Source organism: Oncorhynchus nerka, linkage group LG8 (genome assembly GCF_034236695.1).
Source record: "Oncorhynchus nerka isolate Pitt River linkage group LG8, Oner_Uvic_2.0, whole genome shotgun sequence".
NCBI lineage: Eukaryota > Metazoa > Chordata > Actinopteri > Salmoniformes > Salmonidae > Oncorhynchus > Oncorhynchus nerka.
The window spans coordinates 9,110,773-9,137,709 of record NC_088403.1 but is presented as its reverse complement, the minus strand read 5'-3'; the positions used below and the strand labels follow the sequence as shown (position 1 = coordinate 9,137,709).

At 46.7% G+C, this 26,937-nt stretch overlaps 1 protein-coding gene across 4 annotated transcripts in view; it reads right to left on the bottom strand.

Annotated features, from left to right (window-relative positions):
• The window catches only part of rab3ip (RAB3A interacting protein (rabin3)), a 110,994-nt gene that overhangs the window by 31,522 nt on the left and 52,535 nt on the right, over positions 1–26,937 (bottom strand). For all 4 annotated transcript variants that reach the window (XM_065021309.1, XM_065021310.1, XM_065021311.1 and 1 more), the window contains 3 exons: positions 25,874–26,077; positions 15,082–15,210; positions 291–403 (listed from right to left, as the gene is read on the bottom strand). In XM_065021309.1, the coding sequence (XP_064877381.1) occupies positions 291–403; positions 15,082–15,210; positions 25,874–26,077 (446 nt within the window). The remainder of the gene's footprint in view (positions 1–290; positions 404–15,081; positions 15,211–25,873; positions 26,078–26,937) is intronic.

Sequence of the window (26,937 nt, the reverse complement as noted above, 5' to 3'; positions counted from 1 at the left end):
TCAGCGTGTTAGCTGGGGTAGTTGTTAGCTGGGGTAGTTGTCAGCGTGTTAGCTGGGGTAGTTGTTAGCTGGGGTAGTTGTCAGCTGGGGTAGTTGTCAGCTGGGCTGGGGTAGTTGTTAGCTGGGGTAGTTGTCAGCGTGTTAGCTGGGGTAGTTGTTAGCTGGGGTAGTTGTCAGCGTGTTAGCTGGGGTAGTTGTTAGCTGGGGTAGTCGTCAGCGTGTTAGCTGGGGTAGTTGTTAGCTGGGGTAGTCGTCAGCGTGTCAGCTGGGGTAGTTGTCAGCATACTCACTTTGGTCCTCCACACTCCACAGCAGAGGCCTTGACGACAGGCAGCGTCTGGAAGCCCACCGGCTCCACACTGAGCGTGTTCCTCTCCACTGCCTCCAAGATGGCCGACCCCAGCTACAGGAGAGGTTAGAGTTAAGGGTGAAAGTGCTCTGAAGCCCACCTTAAGTCCACAGCCTCCAAGATGAGGTCAGATGTTAGGGGTCAGGGTAAAAGTACATTATATTTATAGACAGTACTGCTTCAGTTACTTCTAGTTTTAGTCAACATTTCTAAATACTTCTTTCAGTAAGTGTCAGTTTTTCTCATCTGTGAGTACCTCTATTCTGCCACAAGAGGGCAGTGTAACAGATCAGTCTATTCAGAGTACAGAATAGTGTTGCAGGGTACAGTGAAACTTCTGTACATTTTAGACTGTTCTGGGCTGCATTAGCTCCACAGTCCCCACTCATGCTGCACAGACACTGACACGCTTGAATAATGCCACACGGACCGTAATGAAATTGTTCATTACGGTTCGCAAAACAATGTCCATACAGGCCAGAAATGTTTAACAATGCAGGACGATACTGGTAGCTTCCAGGTTTAAAATGTAGGCTAACTTTCCTAACTCGACTACAGCTGAATTCACTACCCTCGTACTTTGTTTGTGATAATATCCAAACCATAATGCGAAATACGCGGATTTTAAAGCCGATTTGTCACCACAAACTTTATTAATTGACTTAGTCTCCCTTGCAGCACCAAAAACTAAATTCTCTCCTTTGCCTCCTCCTGGTTTCCAGTAGCTTCCATACCCACAATCAGCCTAACAAATGACACTCATTTAAAGAGACAGCGCACACTTCTATAAAGAAGAGATTGCTTTTTTTTCTACACAAATGTTGTTAATCAGTACAGTATGTTCTCTTAGCCGTTATCAAGAAGTCGTAAATGAAAAGGGATTGTTTGTCGTCTGTAGCCTCATGAAATCAGCCAAAACAAGCTGAATAACTCAATGAATACACTCCTATTGAATAATATACATTCACCTGTATTATGAATAGACCTAGTCGACATCCTGATTTACCAGGTTAACCAATAGAGATGGACCATTCCAATAACTGATTACCATTATGTAGTTATGTAGTCAGATTGGTAAAAGTCTAATTGATTGTATATGATTGTATAATTTATTCATTACTGCATACAAAGCCGTCTCCGTGAACAATGTTGCAAGTAAAGCATTTCAAATGTAATGATATTGAACTCAAAAGCTGAGTTCATCTGTCTGGATCAAGTGCCATTCTGTAACTTTGGCTAATATGCCTTTTCTATGTGTGATATAGTTTTTGTATCAAGTGATGTGATAGTAAAGCTGGTATTGGGTTGGAAGTTAAAATGGTGGTATGGTGACAACACTAGTACAGAACACTAATGACAACACTAGTACAGAACACTAATGACAACACTAGTACAGAACACTAATGACAACACTAGTACAGAACACTAATGACAACACTAATGACAACACTAGTACAGAACACTAATGACAACACTAGTACAGAACACTAATGACAACACTAATGACAACACTAGTACAGAACACTAACGACAACACTAGTACAGAACACTAATGACAACACTAATGACAACACTAGTACAGAACACTAACGACAACACTAGTACAGAGCACTAACGACAACACTAGTACAGAACACTAATGACAACACTAATGACAACACTAGTACAGACCACTAATGACAACACTAGTACAGACCACTAATAACAACACCAGTACAGAACACTAATGACAACACTAGTACAGAACACTAATGACAACATTAATGACAACACTAGTACAGAACACTAATGACAACATTAATGACAACACTAGTACAGAACACTAATAACAACACTAGTACAGAACAGTAATGACAACACTAGTACAGAACACTAATGACAACACTAGTACAGAACACTAATAACAACACTAGTACAGAACAGTAATGACAACACTAGTACAGAACACTAATGACAACACTAGTACAGAACACTAATGACAACACTAGTACAGAACACTAATGACAACACTAATGACAACACTAGTACAGAACAGTAATGACAACACTAGTACAGAACACTAATGACAACACTAGTACAGAACACTAATGACAACACTAATGACAACACTACCACAGAACACTAATGACAACACTAGTACAGAACACTAATGACAACAGTAATGACAACACTAGTACAGAACACTAATGACAACACTAGTACAGAACAGTAATGACAACACTAATGACAACACCAGTACAGAACACTAATGACAACACTAGTACAGAACACTAATGACAACACTAGTACAGAACACTAATGACAACACTAATGCCAACACTAGTACAGAACACTAATGACAACACTAGTACAGAACACTAATGACAACAATAGTACAGAACACTAATGACAACACTAGTACAGAACACTAATGACAACACTAATGACAACACTAGGACAGAACACTAATGACAACACTAGTACAGAACACTAATGACAACACTAGTACAGAACACTAATGACAACACTAATGACAACACTAGTACAGACCACTAGTGACAACTCTAGTACAGAACACTAATGACAACACTAGTACAGAACACTAATGACAACACTAGTACAGAACACTAATGACAACACTAGTACAGAACACTAATGACAACACTAATGACAACACTAGTACAGAACACTAATGACAACACTAATGACAACACTAGTACAGACCACTAGTGACAACTCTAGTACAGAACACTAATGACAACACTAGTACAGAACACTAATGACAACACTAATGACAACACTAGTACAGAACACTAATGACAACACTAATGCCAACACTAGTACAGAACACTAATGACAACACTAGTACAGAACACTAATGACAACACTAATGACAACACTAGTACAGAACACTAATGACAACACTAATGACAACACTAGTACAGAACACTAATGACAACACTACCACAGAACACTAATAACAACACTAGTACAGAACACTAATGACAACACTAGTACAGAACACTAATGACAACACTAGTACAGAACACTAATGACAACACTAGTACAGAACACTAATGACAACACTAGTACAGAACACTAATAACAACACTAGTACAGAACAGTAATGACAACACTAATGACAACACCAGTACAGAACACTAATGACAACACTAGTACAGAACACTAATGACAACACTAGTACAGAACACTAATGACAACACTAGTACAGAACACTAATGACAACACTAGTACAGAACACTAATGACAACACTAGTACAGACCACTAATGACAACACTAGTACAGACCACTAATGACAACACTAGTACAGACCACTAATGACAACACTAGTACAGACCACTAATGACAACACTAGTACAGAACACTAATGACAACACTAGTACAGAACACTAATGACAACACTAGTACAGAACACTAATGACAACACTAATGACAACACTAGTACAGAACACTAATGACAACACTAATGCCAACACTAGTACAGAACACTAATGACAACACTAGTACAGAACACTAATGACAACACTAATGACAACACTAGTACAGAACACTAATGACAACACTACCACAGAACACTAATAACAACACTAGTACAGAACACTAATGACAACACTAATGACAACACTAGTACAGAACACTAATGACAACACTAATGACAACACTAGTACAGAACACTAATGACAACACTAATGACAACACTAGTACAGACCACTAGTGACAACACTAGTACAGAACACTAATGACAACACTAATGACAACACTAGTACAGAACACTAATGACAACACCAGTACAGAACACTAATGACAACACCAGTACAGAACACTAATGACAACACTAGTACAGAACACTAATGACAACACTAGTACAGAACACTAATGACAACACTAGTACAGAACACTAATGACAACACTAGTACAGAACACTAATAACAACACTAGTACAGAACAGTAATGACAACACTAATGACAACACCAGTACAGAACACTAATGACAACACTAGTACAGAACACTAATGACAACACTAGTACAGAACACTAATGACAACACTAATGACAACACTAGTACAGAACACTAATGACAACACTAATGCCAACACTAGTACAGAACACTAATGACAACACTAGTACAGAACACTAATGACAACACTAGTACAGAACACTAATGACAACACTAGTACAGAACACTAATGACAACACTAGTACAGAACACTAATGACAACACTAGTACAGAACACTAATGACAACACTAATGACAACACTAGTACAGAACACTAATGACAACACTAATGCCAACACTAATGACAACACTAATGCCAACACTAGTACAGAACACTAATGACAACACTAGTACAGAACACTAATGACAACACTAGTACAGAACACTAATGACAACACTAGTACAGAACACTAATGACAACACTAGTACAGAACACTAATGACAACACTAGTACAGAACACTAAAGACAACACTAGTACAGAACACTAATGACAACACTAGTACAGAACACTAATGACAACACTAGTACAGAACACTAATGACAACACTAGTACAGAACACTAATGACAACACTAGTACAGAACACTAATGACAACACTAGTACAGAACACTAATAACAACACTAATGACAACACCAGTACAGAACACTAATGACAACACTAGTACAGAACACTAATGACAACACTAGTACAGAACACTAATGACAACACTAATGACAACACTAGTACAGAACACTAATGACAACACTAATGACAACACTAGTACAGACCACTAGTGACAACACTAGTACAGAACACTAATGACAACACTAGTACAGAACACTAATGACAACACCAGTACAGAACACTAATGACAACACTAGTACAGAACACTAATGACAACACTAGTACAGAACACTAATGACAACACCAGTACAGAACACTAACGACAACACCAGTACAGAACACTAACGACAACACTAGTACAGAACACTAACGACAACACTAGTACAGAACACTAATGACAACACTAGTACAGAACACTAACGACAACACTAGTACAGAACACTAACGACAACACTAGTACAGAACACTAACGACAAAACTAGTACAGAACACTAATGACAACACTAGTACAGAACACTAATGACAACACTAGTACAGACCACTAGTGACAACACTAGTACAGAACACTAATGACAACACTAATGACAACACTAGTACAGAACACTAATGACAACACTAATGACAACACTAGTACAGAACACTAATGACAACACCAGTACAGAACACTAATGACAACACCAGTACAGAACACTAATGACAACACTAGTACAGAACACTAATGACAACACTAGTACAGAACACTAATGACAACACTAGTACAGAACACTAATGACAACACTAGTACAGAACACTAATGACAACACTAGTACAGAACACTAATGACAACACTAGTACAGAACACTAATGACAACACTAGTACAGAACACTAATGACAACACTAGTACAGAACACTAACGACAACACTAGTACAGAACACTAATGACAACACTAGTACAGAACACTAATGACAACACTAGTACAGAACACTAATGACAACACTACCACAGAACACTAATAACAACACTAGTACAGAACACTAATGACAACACTAGTACAGAACACTAATGACAACACTAGTACAGAACACTAATGACAACACTAGTACAGAACACTAATGACAACACTAGTACAGAACACTAATGACAACACTAGTACAGAACACTAATAACAACACTAGTACAGAACAGTAATGACAACACTAATGACAACACCAGTACAGAACACTAATGACAACACTAGTACAGAACACTAATGACAACACTAGTACAGAACACTAATGACAACACTAATGACAACACTAGTACAGAACACTAATGACAACACTAGTACAGAACACTAATGACAACACTAGTACAGAACACTAATGACAACACCAGTACAGAACACTAATGACAACACTAGTACAGAACACTAATGACAACACTAGTACAGAACACTAATGACAACACTAATGACAACACTAGTACAGAACACTAATGACAACACTAATGACAACACTAGTACAGACCACTAGTGACAACACTAGTACAGAACACTAATGACAACACTAATGACAACACTAGTACAGAACACTAATGACAACACCAGTACAGAACACTAATGACAACACCAGTACAGAACACTAATGACAACACTAGTACAGAACACTAATGACAACACTAGTACAGAACACTAATGACAACACTAGTACAGAACACTAATGACAACACTAGTACAGAACACTAATGACAACACTAGTACAGAACACTAATGACAACACTAGTACAGAACACTAATGACAACACTAGTACAGACCACTAATGACAACACTAGTACAGACCACTAATGACAACACTAGTACAGACCACTAATGACAACACTAGTACAGACCACTAATGACAACACTAGTACAGACCACTAATGACAACACTAGTACAGAACACTAATGACAACACTAGTACAGAACACTAATGACAACACTAGTACAGAACACTAATGACAACACTAATGACAACACTAGTACAGAACACTAATGACAACACTAATGCCAACACTAGTACAGAACACTAATGACAACACTAGTACAGAACACTAATGACAACACTAATGACAACACTAGTACAGAACTCTAATGACAACACTACCACAGAACACTAATAACAACACTAGTACAGAACACTAATGACAACACTAGTACAGAACACTAATGACAACACTAGTACAGAACACTAATGACAACACTAGTACAGAACAGTAATGACAACACTAATGACAACACCAGTACAGAACACTAATGACAACACTAGTACAGAACACTAATGACAACACTAGTACAGAACACTAATGACAACACTAATGACAACACTAGTACAGAACACTAATGACAACACTAATGACAACACTAGTACAGAACACTAATGACAACACTAGTACAGAACACTAATGACAACACTAGTACAGAACACTAATGACAACACTAGTACAGAACACTAATGACAACACTAGTACAGAACACTAATGACAACACTAATGACAACACTAGTACAGAACACTAATGACAACACTAATGCCAACACTAATGACAACACTAATGCCAACACTAGTACAGAACACTAATGACAACACTAGTACAGAACACTAATGACAACACTAGTACAGAACACTAATGACAACACTAGTACAGAACACTAATGACAACACTAGTACAGAACACTAATGACAACACTAGTACAGAACACTAAAGACAACACTAGTACAGAACACTAATGACAACACTAGTACAGAACACTAATGACAACACTAGTACAGAACACTAATGACAACACTAGTACAGAACACTAATGACAACACTAGTACAGAACACTAATGACAACACTAGTACAGAACACTAATGACAACACTAGTACAGAACACTAATAACAACACTAATGACAACACCAGTACAGAACACTAATGACAACACTAGTACAGAACACTAATGACAACACTAGTACAGAACACTAATGACAACACTAATGACAACACTAGTACAGAACACTAATGACAACACTAATGACAACACTAGTACAGACCACTAGTGACAACACTAGTACAGAACACTAATGACAACACTAGTACAGAACACTAATGACAACACTAGTACAGAACACTAATGACAACACCAGTACAGAACACTAATGACAACACTAGTACAGAACACTAATGACAACACTAGTACAGAACACTAATGACAACACCAGTACAGAACACTAACGACAACACCAGTACAGAACACTAACGACAACACTAGTACAGAACACTAACGACAACACTAGTACAGAACACTAATGACAACACTAGTACAGAACACTAACGACAACACTAGTACAGAACACTAACGACAACACTAGTACAGAACACTAACGACAAAACTAGTACAGAACACTAATGACAACACTAGTACAGAACACTAATGACAACACTAGTACAGACCACTAGTGACAACACTAGTACAGAACACTAATGACAACACTAATGACAACACTAGTACAGAACACTAATGACAACACTAATGACAACACTAGTACAGAACACTAATGACAACACCAGTACAGAACACTAATGACAACACCAGTACAGAACACTAATGACAACACTAGTACAGAACACTAATGACAACACTAGTACAGAACACTAATGACAACACTAGTACAGAACACTAATGACAACACTAGTACAGAACACTAATGACAACACTAGTACAGAACACTAATGACAACACTAGTACAGAACACTAATGACAACACTAGTACAGAACACTAATGACAACACTAGTACAGAACACTAATGACAACACTAGTACAGAACACTAACGACAACACTAGTACAGAACACTAATGACAACACTAGTACAGAACACTAATGACAACACTAGTACAGAACACTAATGACAACACTAGTACAGAACACTAATAACAACACTAATGACAACACCAGTACAGAACACTAATGACAACACTAGTACAGAACACTAATGACAACACTAGTACAGAACACTAATGACAACACTAATGACAACACTAGTACAGAACACTAATGACAACACTAGTACAGAACACTAATGACAACACTAGTACAGAACACTAATGACAACACTAATGCCAACACTAGTACAGAACACTAATGACAACACTAATGCCAACACTAGTACAGAACACTAATGATAACACTAGTACAGAACACTAATGACAACACTAATGCCAACACTAGTACAGAACACTAATGACAACACTACCACAGAACACTAATGACAACACTAATGACAACACTAGTACAGAACACTAATGACAACACTAGTACAGAACACTAATGACAACACTAATGCCAACACTAGTACAGAACACTAATGACAACACTAGTACAGAACACTAATGACAACACTAATGACAACACTACCACAGAACACTAATGACAACACTAATGCCAACACTAGTACAGAACACTAATGACAACACTACCACAGAACACTAATGACAACACTAATGCCAACACTAGTACAGAACACTAATGACAACACTAGTACAGAACACTAACGACAACACTAGTACAGAACACTAATGACAACACTACCACAGAACACTAATGACAACACTAGTACAGACCACTAATGACAACACTAATGCCAACACTAGTACAGAACACTAATGACAACACTACCACAGAACACTAATGACAACACTAATGCCAACACTAGTACAGAACACTAATGACAACACTAATGACAACACTAGTACAGAACACTAATGACAACACTAATGACAACACTAGTACAGAACACTAATGACAACACTAATGACAACACTAGTACAGAACACTAATGACAACACTACCACAGAACACTAATGACAACACTAGTACAGACCACTAATGACAACACTAATGCCAACACTAGTACAGAACACTAATGACAACACTACCACAGAACACTAATGACAACACTAATGCCAACACTAGTACAGAACACTAATGACAACACTAATGACAACACTAGTACAGAACACTAATGACAACACTAATGACAACACTAGTACAGAACACTAATGACAACACTAATGACAACACTAGTACAGAACACTAATGACAACACTAGTACAGAACACTAATGACAACACGAGAGGCAGCTGTTAGTTCTTCTGATAGAGGACACCATCATCTAATAGCAGACTGGGTTATAACAGCTCCAGACATTATACTGGCTCCCTGATGGAATACACAGACTGGGTTATAACAGCTCCAGACATTATACTGCTCCCTGATGGAATACACAGGTTATAACAGCTCCAGACATTATACTGCTCCCTGATGGAATACACAGGTTATAACAGCTCCAGACATTATACTGCTCCCTGATGGAATACACAGGTTATAACAGCTCCAGACATTATACTGCTCTCTGATGGAATACACAGGTTATAACAGCTCCAGACATTATACTGCTCTCTGATGGAATACACAGGTTATAACAGCTCCAGACATTATACTGGCTCCCTGATGGAATACACAGACTGGGTTATAACAGCTCCAGACATTATACTGCTCCCTGATGGAATACACAGGTTATAACAGCTCCAGACATTATACTGGCTCCCTGATGGAATACACAGACTGGGTTATAACAGCTCCAGACATTATACTGCTCCCTGATGGAATACACAGGTTATAACAGCTCCAGACATTATACTGCTCCCTGATGGAATACACAGGTTATAACAGCTCCAGACATTATACTGCTCCCTGATGGAATACACAGGTTATAACAGCTCCAGACATTATACTGCTCCCTGATGGAATACACAGGTTATAACAGCTCCAGACATTATACTGCTCTCTGATGGAATACACAGGTTATAACAGCTCCAGACATTATACTGGCTCCCTGATGGAATACAGAGGTTATAACAGCTCCAGACATTATACTGCTCCCTGATGGAATACACAGGTTATAACAGCTCCAGACATTATACTGCTCCCTGATGGAATACACAGGTTATAACAGCTCCAGACATTATACTGGCTCCCTGATGGAATACACAGACTGGGTTATAACAGCTCCAGACATTATACTGGCTCCCTGATGGAATACACAGGTTATAACAGCTCCAGACATTATACTGCTCCCAGATGGAATACACAGGTTATAACAGCTCCAGACAGACATTATACTGCTCCCTGATGGAATACACAGGTTATAACAGCTCCAGACATTATACTGGCTCCCTGATGGAATACACAGGTTATAACAGCTCCAGACATTATACTGCTCCCTGATGGAATACACAGGTTATAACAGCTCCAGACATTATACTGCTCCCTGATGGAATACACAGGCTATAACAGCTCCAGACATTATACTGCCCCCTGATGGAATACACAGGTTATAACAGCTCCAGACATTATACTGGCCCCCTGATGGAATACACAGGTTATAACAGCTCCAGACACTATACTGGCTCCCTCATGGAATACACAGGTTATAACAGCTCCAGACATTATACTGCTCCCTGATGGAATACACAGGTTATAACAGCTCCAGACATTATACTGCTCCCTGATGGAATACACAGGTTATAACAGCTCCAGACATTATACTGCTCCCTGATGGAATACACAGGTTATAACAGCTCCAGACATTATACTGCTCCCTGATGGAATACACAGGTTATAACAGCTCCAGACATTATACTGCTCTCTGATGGAATACACAGGTTATAACAGCTCCAGACATTATACTGGCTCCCTGATGGAATACAGAGGTTATAACAGCTCCAGACATTATACTGCTCCCTGATGGAATACACAGGTTATAACAGCTCCAGACATTATACTGCTCCCTGATGGAATACACAGGTTATAACAGCTCCAGACATTATACTGGCTCCCTGATGGAATACACAGACTGGGTTATAACAGCTCCAGACATTATACTGGCTCCCTGATGGAATACACAGGTTATAACAGCTCCAGACATTATACTGCTCCCAGATGGAATACACAGGTTATAACAGCTCCAGACAGACATTATACTGCTCCCTGATGGAATACACAGGTTATAACAGCTCCAGACATTATACTGGCTCCCTGATGGAATACACAGGTTATAACAGCTCCAGACATTATACTGCTCCCTGATGGAATACACAGGTTATAACAGCTCCAGACATTATACTGCTCCCTGATGGAATACACAGGCTATAACAGCTCCAGACATTATACTGCCCCCTGATGGAATACACAGGTTATAACAGCTCCAGACATTATACTGGCCCCCTGATGGAATACACAGGTTATAACAGCTCCAGACACTATACTGGCTCCCTCATGGAATACACAGGTTATAACAGCTCCAGACATTATACTGCTCCCTGATGGAATACACAGGTTATAACAGCTCCAGACATTATACTGCTCCCTGATGGAATACACAGGTTATAACAGCTCCAGACATTATACTGCTCCCTGATGGAATACACAGGTTATAACAGCTCCAGACATTATACTGGCTCCCTGATGGAATACACAGACTGGGTTATAACAGCTCCAGACATTATACTGGCTCCCTGATGGAATACACAGGTTATAACAGCTCCAGACATTATACTGCTCTCTGATGGAATACACAGGTTATAACAGCTCCAGACATTATACTGCTCCCTGATGGAATACACAGGTTATAACAGCTCCAGACATTATACTGGCTCCCTGATGGAATACACAGACTGGGTTATAACAGCTCCAGACATTATACTGGCTCCCTGCAGGAATACACAGGTTATAACAGCTCCATGATAGAATACACAGGTTATAACAGCTCCAGACATTATACTGCTCCCTGATGGAATACACAGGTTATAACAGCTCCAGACATTATACTGGCTCCCTGATGGAATACACAGACTGGGTTATAACAGCTCCAGACATTATACTGGCTCCCTGCAGGAATACACAGGTTATAACAGCTCCATGATAGAATACACAGGTTATAACAGCTCCAGACATTATACTGCTCCCTGATGGAATACACAGGTTATAACAGCTCCAGACATTATACTGGCTCCCTGATGGAATACACAGACTGGGTTATAACAGCTCCAGACATTATACTGCTCCCTGATGGAATACACAGGTTATAACAGCTCCAGACATTATACTGCTCCCTGATGGAATACACAGGTTATAACAGCTCCAGACATCATACTGCTCCCTGATGGAATACACAGGTTATAACAGCTCCAGACATTATACTGCTCCCTGATGGAATACACAGGTTATAACAGCTCCAGACATTATACTGGCTCCCTGATGGAATACACAGGTTATAACAGCTCCAGACATTATACTGGCTCCCTGATGGAATACACAGGTTATAACAGCTCCAGACATTATACTGCTCTCTGATGGAATACACAGGTTATAACAGCTCCCTGATGGAATACACAGGTTATAACAGCTCCAGACATTATACTGCCCCCTGATGGAATACACAGACTGGGTTATAACAGCTCCAGACATTATACTGCTCCCTGATGGAATACAGAGGTTATAACAGGTCCAGACATTATACTGGCTCCCTGATGGAATACACAGGTTATAACAGCTCCAGACATTATACTGGCTCCCTGATGGAATACACAGGTTATAACAGCTCCAGACATTATACTGGCTCCCTGATGGAATACACAGGTTATAACAGGTCCAGACATTATACTGCTCCCTGATGGAATACACAGGTTATAACAGCTCCAGACATTATACTGCCCCCTGATGGAATACACAGACTGGGTTATAACAGCTCCAGACATTATACTGCTCCCTGATGGAATACAGAGGTTATAACAGGTCCAGACATTATACTGGCTCCCTGATTGAATACACAGGTTATAACAGCTCCCTGATGGAATACACAGGTTATAACAGCTCCAGACATTATACTGCTCCCTGATGGAATACAGAGGTTATAACAGCTCCAGACATTATACTGCTCCCTGATGGAATACACAGGTTATAACAGCTCCAGACATTATACTGCTCCCTGATGGAATACACAGGTTATAACAGCTCCAGACATCATACTGCTCCCTGATGGAATACACAGGTTATAACAGCTCCAGACATTATACTGCTCCCTGATGGAATACACAGGTTATAACAGCTCCAGACATTATACTGCCCCCTGATGGAATACACAGACTGGGTTATAACAGACATTAGACTGGCTCCCTGATGGAATATGGATACGACCACAGGTACTAAGGAGTGAAAGAAGTTTAGACTGGTGAGTCCATCTGGTCACTACGGAAGCCCAGAGGGTACTTGATGAAACCAGACAAAACAGAGAGCACTTGGTAAAACAATATTAACAGCTAGAGTCATTTAGGATTTTTAATTAGTTTTAAATCATAGAGCTGACGACATGCAGGACACAGAATAGGTCTTCATGAACTATCATACATCCTGCACTGGGCATTAGTGTACCTGGAGGAGGTGAGGGGTGTGTGTGTGGGTGAACCTCACTCTTGGGGAAGGTGAGGTGTGTGTGTGTGTGTGTGTGTGGTGTACCTCACTCTTGGAGGTGGTGAGGTGTGTGTGGTGTGTGTACCTCACTCTCGGAGGTGGTGAGGTGTGTGTGGTGTGTGTGTACCTCACTCTCGAAGGTGGTGAGGTGTGTGTGGGTGTGTGTGTGTACCTCACTCTTTGACGTGGTGAGGTGTGTGTGTGTGTACCTCACTCTTTGACGTGGTGAGGTGTGTGTGTGTGTGTGTGTGTGTGTGTGTGTGTGTGTGTGTGTGTGTGTGTGTGTACTTCACTCTTGGAGGTGGTGAGGTGTGTGTGTGTACCTCACTCTTGAAGGTGGTGAGGTGTGTGTGTGGTGTGTAGCTCACTCTTCGAGGTGGTGAGGTGTGTGTGTGTGTGGTGTGTACCTCACTCTTCGAGGTGGTGAGGTGTGTGTGTGTGTGGTGTGTACCTCACTCTTGGAGAAGGTGAGGTGTGTGTGTGTGGTGTGTACCTCACTCTTCGAGGTGGTGAGGTGTGTGTGTGTGGTGTGTACCTCACTCTTGGAGGTGGTGAGGTGTGTGTGTGTGTGTACCTCACTCTTGGAGGTGGTGAGGTGTGTGTGTGTGTGTGTGGTGTGTACCTCACTCTTGGAGAAGGTGAGACAGGGGTAGATGTCCTCTCTGTAGACTCTCTCCAGGAAGGAGCTGTTCCTCTCCAGACTGGGCTCCTCCTTCCACAACTTAAACTCACTAAACAGGAGACTGTCCAGCTGAAGAGGAGGAGTAGGAGGAGGAAGAGGAGTAGGGGGGTGGAGGAAGAGGAGTAGGGGGTGGAAGAGTAGGGGTGGAGGAAGGAGGAGGAGCAGAAGGAGGAGTAGGGGGTGGAGGAAGAGGAGTAGGAGCAGGAAGAGTAGGGGTGGAGGAAGGAGGAGTAGGAGCAGGAAGAGTAGGGGTGGAGGAAGGAGGAGTAGGAGCAGGAAGAGTAGGGGTGGAGGAAGGAGGAGCAGGAAGAGTAGGGGTGGAGGAAGGAGGAGCAGGAAGAGTAGGGGTGGAGGAAGGAGGAGTAGGAGCAGGAAGAGTAGGGGTGGAGGAAGGAGGAGCAGGAAGAGTAGGGGTGGAGGAAGGAGGAGCAGGAAGAGTAGGGGTGGAGGAAGGAGGAGCAGGAAAAGTAGGGGTGGAGGAAGGAGGAGTAGGAAGAGTAGGGGTGGAGGAAGGAGGGGGAGCAGGAAGAGTAGGGGTGGAGGAAGGAGGAGTAGGAGGAGGAAGAGGAGTAGGGGTGGAGGAAGAGGAGTAGGGGGTGGAGGAAGAGGAGTAGGGGGTGGAAGAAGAGGAGTAGGGGGTGGAAGAGGAGTAGGGGGTGGAAGAGGAGTAGGGGGTGGAAGAGTAGGGGTGGAGGAAGGAGGAAGAGCAGGAGTAGGGGTGGAGGAAGGAGGAGGAGCAGAAGGAGGAGTAGGGGGTGGAGGAAGAGGAGTAGGAGCAGGAAGAGTAGGGGTGGAGGAAGGAGGAGGAGCAGAAGGAGGAGTAGGGGGTGGAGGAAGAGGAGTAGGAGCAGGAAGAGTAGGGGTGGAGGAAGGAGGAGGAGGAGCAGGAAGAGTAGGGGTGGAGGAGGAGCAGGAAGAGTAGGGGTGGAGGAGGAGCAGGAAGAGTAGGGGTGGAGGAGGAGCAGGAAGAGTAGGGGTGGAGGAGGAGCAGGAAGAGTAGGGGTGGAGGAGGAGCAGGAAGAGTAGGGGTGGAGGAGGAGCAGGAAGAGTAGGGGTGGAGGAGGAGCAGGAAGAGTAGGGGTGGAGGAGGAGCAGGAAGAGTAGGGGTGGAGGAGGAGCAGGAAGAGTAGGGGTGGAGGAGGAGCAGGAAGAGTAGGGGTGGAGGAGGAGCAGGAAGAGTGGGGGTGGAGGAGGAGCAGGAAGAGTAGGGGTGGAGGAGGAGCAGGAGAAGTAGGGGTGGAGGAAGGAGGAGTAGGAGCAGGAAGAGTATCGGTGGAGGAAGAAGGAGTAGGAGCAGGAAGAGTAGGGGTGGAGGAAGGAGGAGTAGGAGCAGGAAGAGTAGGGGTGGAGGAAGGTGGAGGAGAAGCAGGAAGAGTAGGGGTGGAGGAGGAGCAGGAAGAGTAGGGGTGGAGGGAGAGGAGGAGGAGCAGGAAGAGTAGGGGTGGAGGGAGAGGAGGAGGAGCAGGAAGAGTAGGGGTGGAGGAGGGAGGAGGAGGAAGAGTAGGGGTGGAGGAGGAGCAGGAAGAGTAGGGGTGGGGAGGAGGAGGAGCAGGAAGAGTAGGGGTGGAGGGAGAGGAGGAGGAGCAGGAAGAGTAGGGGTGGAGGGAGAGGAGGAGGAGCAGGAAGAGTAGGGGTGGAGGGAGAGGAGGAGGAGCAGGAAGAGTAGGGGTGGAGGGAGAGGAGGAGGAGCAGGAAGAGTAGGGGTGGAGGGAGAGGAGGAGGAGCAGGAAGAGGAGGGGTGGAGGAAGGAGGAGTCGGGGGTGGAGGAAGAGGAGGAGGAGCAAAGTAGACACTTTAATGTCACACACATACCTCGACAACATAACTTCCACACACCAACAGACCACACATCCAGATCCCCTCTTCAGCCTCCTCCAGGAAGATAGTTATGGACGATTCATTCTGCTGTATTACAGTGCTCACAGATCTCAGTTTCACTCCTATTCATACCTACTGATAGTCCAGCTTCATGGGGGTCACTGCAACAGGGAGGGGGATGGGTGGAAAGAGCAAGAGAGAGACCTAGAGGAGAGAGAGATAGAGAGGGAGAGGGAGAGAGAGCAAAAGAGAGAGACAGACCTAAAGAGAGAGCTAGAGGAGGGAGAGAGAGAGAGAGAGAGAGCTAGAGGAGAGAGAGAGAGAGAGAGCTAGAGGAGAGAGAGAGAGCTAGAGGAGAGAGAGAGAGAGCTAGAGGAGAGAGAGAGAGAGCTAGAGGAGAGAGAAAGAGAGAGAGCTAGAGGAGAGAGAAAGAGAGAGAGCTAGAGGAGAGAGAGAGAGAGAGCTAGAGGAGAGAGAAAGAGAGAGAGCTAGAGGAGAGAGAAAGAGAGAGAGCTAGAGGAGAGAGAAAGAGAGAGCTAGAGGAGAGAGAAAGAGAGAGAGCTAGAGGAGAGAGAGAGAGAGAGCTAGAGGAGAGAGAAAGAGAGAGAGCTAGAGGAGAGAGAAAGAGAGAGAGCTAGAGGAGAGAGAAAGAGAGAGAGCTAGAGGAGAGAGAAAGAGAGAGAGCTAGAGGAGAGAGAAAGAGAGAGCTAGAGGAGAGAGAAAGAGAGATAGAGACAGACCTAAAGAGAGAGAGCTAGAGGAGGGAGAGAAAGAGAGATAGAGACAGACCTAAAGAGAGAGAGCTAGAGGAGGGAGAGAAAGAGAGCTAGAGGAGGGAGCGAGAGAGAGTTAAGAGGAGAGAGAAAGAGAGAGAGTTAAGAGGAGAGAGAAAGAGAGAGAGGAAGGAGGAAATATGTAGAATAATAACCCTAGCCCTCAGCAGCAGAGAGAAGATGAGGAGTGAGAGGTAAAGGAGAAGGCTGATGGATCGGTGATTTATCTCTGGGTAAGGTTTCACTGACCCAAAGAAAGACATTACCGTATGAGAGAGAGACAGGGAGGGAGGGAGCAGGGGAGAAAAAGACAGAGAGAGGGTCTCCCTCCACCAAAAAACATGTCTATGAGCTTTTTCAATGTACAGGTGTGGCTGTAATCTGGTGTCAACAGTAACAGGGACAGACAGGGCAACTGGCCAGAGAAACCAGGACTAAAACGCTCCTACAGTAGAAAAATGGTTTCATGACACGTGTGTTATTTCTGATGGGGATTTCACATTGTGTCGGTCTCAAACTGACTGTTACACTACGTCACCTTGATACAGCTACAGTAGGAACGCTGATGTCATGGGCATTACCTGCTTCCCCCTCCACTGCCTATTTTAAACCTGCATTTAACCAGGCAACTCAGTTATTTACAATGACGGCCTACCAGGGAACAGTGGGTTAACTGCCTTGTTCAGGGGAACAGTGGGTTAACTGCCTTGTTCAGGGGAACAGTGGGTTAACTGCCTTGTTCAGGGGAACAGTGGGTTAACTGCCTTGTTCAGGGGAACAGTGGGTTAACTGCCTTGTTCAGGGGAACAGTGGGTTAACTGCCTTGTTCAGGGGAACAGAGGGTTAACTGCCTTGTTCAGCGGAACAGTGGGTTAACTGCCTTGTTCAGGGGAACAGAGGGTTAACTGCCTTGTTCAGCGGAACAGTGGGTTAACTGCCTTGTTCAGGGGAACAGTGGGTTAACTGCCTTGTTCAGGGGCAGGAGGACAGATTTTGACCTTGTGCGCTCAGGGATTCGAACCAGCAACCTTTGGGATCTATATGCCATTTCCAAATAGGCAGTTTAACACCTTATGGTTGACCTGGATATTCTATACCCACCAACTAAACATACAGTAGTTCTGTCTGCAGAGGCATGTTTCTGTCATCTTTAACTCCTATCTAATCCTCAGGGAGCAATAACTCAGGAGACAACGTGTCAGTTCTACTCCACACTGACGTACAGAGGGAGATGGCACTGCTCAGGCAACATGAATCAATAAGGAGTTGATCATAAATGACTCACTGCTCAGGCAACATGAATCAATAAGGAGTTGATAATAAATGACTCACTGCTCAGGCAACATGAATCAATAAGGAGTTGATCATAAATGACTCACTGCTCAGGCAGACATGTGGAGAGCAGAGCAGAGCAGAGCAGAAGCCCTGGCTGACATGTGGAGAGCAGAGCAGAAGCCCTGGCTGACATGTGGAGAGCAGAGCAGAGCAGAGCAGAAGCCCTGGCTGACATGTGCAGAGCAGAAGCCCTGGCTGACATGTGGAGAGCAGAGCAGAAGCCCTGGCTGACATGTGGAGAGCAGAGCAGAAGCCCTGGCTGACATGTGGAGAGCAGAGCAGAAGCCCTGGCTGACATGTGGAGAGCAGAGCAGAAGCCCTGGCTGACATGTGGAGAGCAGAGCAGAAGCCCTGGCTGACATGTGGAGAGCAGAGCAGAAGCCCTGGCTGACATGTGGAGAGCAGAAGCCCTGGCTGACATGTGGAGAGCAGAGCAGAAGCCCTGGCTGACATGTGGAGAGCAGAGCAGAGCAGAGCAGAAGCCCTGGCTGACATGTGGAGAGCAGAGCAGAGCAGAGCAGAAGCCCTGGCTGACATGTGGAGAGCAGAGCAGAAGCCCTGGCTGACATGTGGAGAGCAGAGCAGAAGCCCTGGCTGACATGTGGAGAGCAGAGCAGAAGCCCTGGCTGACATGTAGAGAGCAGAGCAGAAGCCCTGGCTGACATGTGGAGAGCAGAGCAGAAGCCCTGGCTGACATGTGGAGAGCAGAGCAGAAGCCCTGGCTGACATGTGGAGAGCAGAGCAGAAGCCCTGGCTGACATGTGGAGAGCAGAGCAGAAGCCCTGGCTGACATGTGGAGAGCAGAGCAGAAGCCCTGGCTGACATGTGGAGAGCAGAGCAGAAGCCCTGGCTGACATGTGGAGAGCAGAGCAGAAGCCCTGGCTGACATGTGCAGAGCAGAGCAGAAGCCCTGGCTGACATGTGCAGAGCAGAGCAGAAGCCCTGGCTGACATGTGGAGAGCAGAGCAGAAGCCCTGGCTGACATGTGGAGAGCAGAGCAGAAGCCCTGGCTGACATGTGCAGAGCAGAGCAGAAGCCCTGGCTGACATGTGCAGAGCAGAAGCCCTGGCTGACATGTGCAGAGCAGAGCAGAAGCCCTGGCTGACATGTGCAGAGCAGAGCAGAAGCCCTGGCTGACATGTGCAGAGCAGAGCAGAAGCCCTGGCTGACATGTGCAGAGCAGAAGCCCTGGCTGACATGTGCAGAGCAGAGCAGAAGCCCTGGCTGACATGTGCAGAGCAGAGCAGAAGCCCTGGCTGACATGTGCAGAGCAGAGCAGAAGCCCTGGCTGACATGTGCAGAGCAGAAGCCCTGGCTGACATGTGCAGAGCAGAAGCCCTGGCTGACATGTGCAGAGCAGAAGCCCTGGCTGACATGTGCAGAGCAGGGCAGAAGCCCTGGCTGACATGTGCAGAGCAGAGCAGAAGCCCTGGCTGACATGTGGAGAGCAGAGCAGAAGCCCTGGCTGACATGTGGAGAGCAGAGCAGAAGCCCTGGCTGACATGTGCAGAGCAGAGCAGAAGCCCTGGCTGACATGTGCAGAGCAGAGCAGAAGCCCTGGCTGACATGTGCAGAGCAGAGCAGAAGCCCTGGCTGACATGTGGAGAGCAGAGCAGAAGCCCTGGCTGACATGTGCAGAGCAGAAGCCCTGGCTGACATGTGCAGAGCAGAGCAGAAGCCCTGGCTGACATGTGGAGAGCAGAGCAGAAGCCCTGGCTGACATGTGGAGAGCAGAGCAGAAGCCCTGGCTGACATGTGGAGAGCAGAGCAGAAGCCCTGGCTGACATGTGCAGAGCAGAGCAGAAGCCCTGGCTGACATGTGGAGAGCAGAGCAGAAGCCCTGGCTGACATGTGCAGAGCAGAGCAGAAGCCCTGGCTGACATGTGCAGAGCAGAGCAGAAGCCCTGGCTGACATGTGCAGAGCAGAGCAGAAGCCCTGGCTGACATGTGCAGAGCAGAGCAGAAGCCCTGGCTGACATGTGCAGAGCAGAAGCCCTGGCTGACATGTGCAGAGCAGAGCAGAAGCCCTGGCTGACATGTGGAGAGCAGAGCAGAAGCCCTGGCTGACATGTGGAGAGCAGAGCAGAAGCCCTGGCTGACATGTGGAGAGCAGAGCAGAAGCCCTGGCTGACATGTGGAGAGCAGAGCAGAAGCCCTGGCTGACATGTGGAGAGCAGAGCAGAGCAGAGCAGAAGCCCTGGCTGACATGTGGAGAGCAGAAGCCCTGGCTGACATGTGGAGAGCAGAGCAGAGCAGAGCAGAAGCCCTGGCTGACATGTGGAGAGCAGAGCAGAGCAGAGCAGAAGCCCTGGCTGACATGTGGAGAGCAGAGCAGAGCAGAGCCCCTGGCTGACATGAGCAGAGCAGAGCAGAAGCCCTTGCTGACATGTGCAGAGCAGAAGCCCTGGCTGACATGTGGAGAGCAGAGCAGAAGCCCTGGCTGACATGTGGAGAGCAGAGCAAGAAGCCCTGGCTGACATGTGCAGAGCAGAGCAGAAGCCCTGGCTGACATGTGCAGAGCAGAAGCCCTGGCTGACATGTGGAGAGCAGAGCAGAGCAGAGCAGAAGCCCTGGCTGACATGTGCAGAGCAGAGCAGAAGCCCTGGCTGACATGTGCAGAGCAGAAGCCCTGGCTGACATGTGCAGAGCAGAAGCCCTGGCTGACATGTGCAAGAGCAGAAGCCCTGGCTGACATGTGCAGAGCAGAGCAGAAGCCCTGGCTGACATGTGCAGAGCAGAAGCCCTGGCTGACATGTGCAGAGCAGAGCAGAAGCCCTGGCTGACATGTGCAGAGCAGAAGCCCTGGCTGACATGTGCAGAGCAGAAGCCCTGGCTGACATGTGCAGAGCAGAAGCCCTGGCTGACATGTGCAGAGCAGAAGCCCTGGCTGACATGTGCAGAGCAGAGCAGAAGCCCTGGCTGACATGTGCAGAGCAGAGCAGAAGCCCTGGCTGACATGTGCAGAGCAGAAGCCCTGGCTGACATGTGCAGAGCAGAGCAGAAGCCCTGGCTGACATGTGGAGAGCAGAGCAGAAGCCCTGGCTGACATGTGCAGAGCAGAAGCCCTGGCTGACATGTGCAGAGCAGAAGCCCTGGCTGACATGTGCAGAGCAGAGCAGAAGCCCTGGCTGACATGTGCAGAGCAGAGCAGAAGCCCTGGCTGACATGTGGAGAGCAGAGCAGAAGCCCTGGCTGACATGTGGAGAGCAGAGCAGAAGCCCTGGCTGACATGTGCAGAGCAGAGCAGAAGCCCTGGCTGACATGTGCAGAGCAGAGCAGAAGCCCTGGCTGACATGTGCAGAGCAGAGCAGAAGCCCTGGCTGACATGTGCAGAGCAGAAGCCCTGGCTGACATGTGCAGAGCAGAAGCCCTGGCTGACATGTGCAGAGCAGAGCAGAAGCCCTGGCTGACATGTGCAGAGCAGAGCAGAAGCCCTGGCTGACATGTGCAGAGCAGAGCAGAAGCCCTGGCTGACATGTGCAGAGCAGAGCAGAAGCCCTGGCTGACATGTGCAGAGCAGAGCAGAAGCCCTGGCTGACATGTGCAGAGCAGAGCAGAAGCCCTGGCTGACATGTGCAGAGCAGAGCAGAAGCCCTGGCTGACATGTGCAGAGCAGAGCAGAAGCCCTGGCTGACATGTGCAGAGCAGAAGCCCTGGCTGACATGTGCAGAGCAGAAGCCCTGGCTGACATGTGCAGAGCAGAAGCCCTGGCTGACATGTGCAGAGCAGAAGCCCTGGCTGACATGTGGAGAGCAGAGCAGAAGCCCTGGCTGACATGTGGAGAGCAGAGCAGAAGCCCTGGCTGACATGTGGAGAGCAGAGCAGAGCAGAGCAGAAGCCCTGGCTGACATGTGGAGAGCAGAAGCCCTGGCTGACATGTGCAAGAGCAGAAGCCCTGGCTGACATGTGCAAGAGCAGAGCAGAAGCCCTGGCTGACATGTGCAAGAGCAGAGCAGAAGCCCTGGCTGACATGTGCAGAGCAGAGCAGAAGCCCTGGCTGACATGTGCAGAGCAGAAGCCCTGGCTGACATGTGCAGAGCAGAAGCCCTGGCTGACATGTGCAGAGCAGAAGCCCTGGCTGACATGTGCAGAGCAGAGCAGAAGCCCTGGCTGACATGTGCAGAGCAGAGCAGAAGCCCTGGCTGACATGTGCAGAGCAGAAGCCCTGGCTGACATGTGCAGAGCAGAAGCCCTGGATGACATGTGCAGAGCAGAGCAGAAGCCCTGGCTGACATGTGGAGAGCAGAGCAGAAGCCCTGGCTGACATGTGGAGAGCAGAGCAGAAGCCCTGGCTGACATGTGGAGAGCAGAGCAGAAGCCCTGGCTGACATGTGGAGAGCAGAGCAGAAGCCCTGGCTGACATGTGCAGAGCAGAGCAGAAGCCCTGGCTGACATGTGCAGAGCAGAGCAGAAGCCCTGGCTGACATGTGCAGAGCAGAAGCCCTGGCTGACATGTGCAGAGCAGAAGCCCTGGCAGACATGTGCAGAGCAGAGCAGAAGCCCTGGCTGACATGTGCAGAGCAGAGCAGAAGCCCTGGCTGACATGTGCAGAGCAGAGCAGAAGCCCTGGCTGACATGTGCAGAGCAGAGCAGAAGCCCTAGCTGACATGTGCAGAGCAGAGCAGAAGCCCTGGCTGACATGTGCAGAGCAGAGCAGAAGCCCTGGCTGACATGTGCAGAGCAGAAGCCCTGGCTGACATGTGCAGTGCAGAGCAGAGCAGAAGCCCTGGCTGACATGTGGAGAGCAGAGCAGAAGCCCTGGCTGACATGTGGAGAGCAGAGCAGAAGCCCTGGCTGACATGTGCAGAGCAGAGCAGAAGCCCTGGCTGACATGTGCAGAGCAGAGCAGAAGCCCTGGCTGACATGTGCAGAGCAGAGCAGAAGCCCTGGCTGACATGTGCAGAGCAGAGCAGAAGCCCTGGCTGACATGTGGAGAGCAGAGCAGAAGCCCTGGCTGACATGTGGAGAGCAGAGCAGAAGCCCTGGCTGACATGTGGAGAGCAGAGCAGAAGCCCTGGCTGACATGTGGAGAGCAGAGCAGAAGCCCTGGCTGACATGTGGAGAGCAGAGCAGAAGCCCTGGCTGACATGTGGAGAGCAGAGCAGAAGCCCTGGCTGACATGTGCAGAGCAGAGCAGAAGCCCTGGCTGACATGTGCAGAGCAGAGCAGAAGCCCTGGCTGACATGTGCAGAGCAGAGCAGAAGCCCTGGCTGACATGTGCAGCCATCTGCCATTTGAATGAAGTAGGGAAACTGAAACAGCCAGCAGTGAAATAGTTCAGGAAGACAAGAGCAGGAGGTAACTGAAGGAGTCCAGAGGGTGATTACATCTGACTGCATGTCTGTGTGTGTTACGTCCATGTGTGTGTGTGTGTGTGTGTGTGTGTTAAATCCATGTGTGTGTGTGTGTGTGTTACCTCTCTACAGTCTCGTACGATGGGCTGTGTGCCGCTCAGTTCCTGTGTGTGTGTGTGTGTGTGTGTGTGTGTTACCTCTCTACAGTCTCGTACGATGGGCTGTGTGCCGCTCAGTTCCTGTGTGTGTGTGTGTGTGTGTGTGTTACCTCTCTACAGTCTCGTACGATGGGCTGTGTGCCGCTCAGTTCCTGTGTGTGTGTGTGTGTGTGTTACCTCTCTACAGTCTCATACGATGGGCTGTGTGCCGCTCAGTTCCTGTGTGTGTGTGTGTGTGTGTGTTACCTCTCTACAGTCTCGTACGATGGGCTGTGTGCCGCTCAGTTCCTGTGTGTGTGTGTGTGTGTGTGTGTGTTACCTCTCTACAGTCTCGTACGATGGGCTGTGTGCCGCTCAGTTCCTGTGTGTGTGTGTGTGTGTGTGTTACCTCTCTACAGTCTCGTACGATGGGCTGTGTGCCGCTCAGTTCCTGTGTGTGTGTGTGTGTTACCTCTCTACAGTCTCGTACGATGGGCTGTGTGCCGCTCAGTTCCTGTGTGTGTGTGTGTGTTACCTCTCTACAGTCTCGTACGATGGGCTGTGTGCCGCTCAGTTCCTGTGTGTGTGTGTGTGTGTTACCTCTCTACAGTCTCGTACGATGGGCTGTGTGCCGCTCAGTTCCTGTGTGTGTGTGTGTGTGTGTTACCTCTCTACAGTCTCATACGATGGGCTGTGTGCCGCTCAGTTCCTGTGTGTGTGTGTGTGTGTTACCTCTCTACAGTCTCGTACGATGGGCTGTGTGCCGCTCAGTTCCTGTGTGTGTGTGTGTGTGTTACCTCTCTACAGTCTCGTACGATGGGCTGTGTGCCGCTCAGTTCCTGTGTGTGTGTGTGTGTGTGTTACCTCTCTACAGTCTCGTACGATGGGCTGTGTGCCGCTCAGTTCCTGTGTGTGTGTGTGTGTGTGTGTTACCTCTCTACAGTCTCGTACGATGGGCTGTGTGCCGCTCAGTTCCTGTGTGTGTGTGTTACCTCTCTACAGTCTCGTACGATGGGCTGTGTGCCGCTCAGTTCCTGTGTGTGTGTGTGTGTGTGTGTGTGTGTGTGTGGTACCTCTCTACAGTCTCGTACGATGGGCTGTGTGCCGCTCAGTTCCTGTGTGTGTGTGTGTGTGTGTGTGTGTGTGTGTGTGTGTGTGTGTTACCTCTCTACAGTCTCGTACGATGGGCTGTGTGCCGCTCAGTTCCTGTGTGTGTGTGTGTGTTACCTCTCTGCAGTCTCGTACGATGGGCTGTGTGCCGCTCAGTTCCTGTGTGCCGCTCAGTTCCTGTGTGTGTGTGTGTTACCTCTCTACAGTCTCGTACGATGGGCTGTGTGCCGCTCAGTTCCTGTGTGTGTGTGTGTGTGTGTGTTACCTCTCTGCAGTCTCGTATGATGGGCTGTGTGCCGCTCAGTTCCTGCCCGCTGCCCAGCATGGCGCTGCTGGTACTCTTGTTGCGGCCGTGACCCTTCTTGAAGGGAGCCTTGGAGCCCCCAGGAAGGTCGTGACAGGGGGAGGTGGGGGACGTGGACAGGACCAAGGTCTTCAGGGCAGACACCTCCGCTTGGAGCACATCGATCTGGGGGGAGGGGGGGAGAGAGAGGGGTGGAACATCACACATATAGAACCCATATAGATACAGGTCTATCTTCTGTCTCATCTCACACCGTTCTGACAGAGAGAGGTGAGGAACAGGTCTATCTTCTGTCTCACACCGTTCTGACAGAGAGAGGTGAGGAACAGGTCTATCTCCTGTCTCACACCGTTCTGACAGAGAGAGGTGAGGAACAGGTCTATCTTCTGTCTCACACCGTTCTGACAGAGAGAGGTGAGGAACAGGTCTATCTTCTATTACTGTCAGACTGATATATGATCTACAGGACTGTTACTGTCAGACTGATATATGATCTACAGGACTGTTACTGTCAGACTGATAGGATATATGATCTACAGGACTGTTACTGTCAGACTGATAGGATATATGATCTACAGGACTGTTACTGTCAGACTGATATATGATCTACAGGACTGTTACTGTCAGACTGATATATGATCTACAGGACTGTTACTGTCAGACTGATAGGATATATGATCTACAGGACTGTTACTGTCAGACTGATATATGATCTACAGGACTGTTACTGTCAGACTGATATATGATCTACAGGACTGTTACTGTCAGACTGATATATGATCTACAGGACTGTTACTGTCAGACTGATATATGATCTACAGGACTGTTACTGTCAGACTGATAGGATATATGATCTACAGGACTGTTACTGTCAGACTGATATATGATCTACATGACTGTTACTGTCAGACTGATATATGATCTACAGGACTGTTACTGTCAGACTGATATATGATCTACAGGACTGTTACTGCTATCACTCACAGAAATGATACACCCTGCTATTAAAGCAGCCAGACATGGTG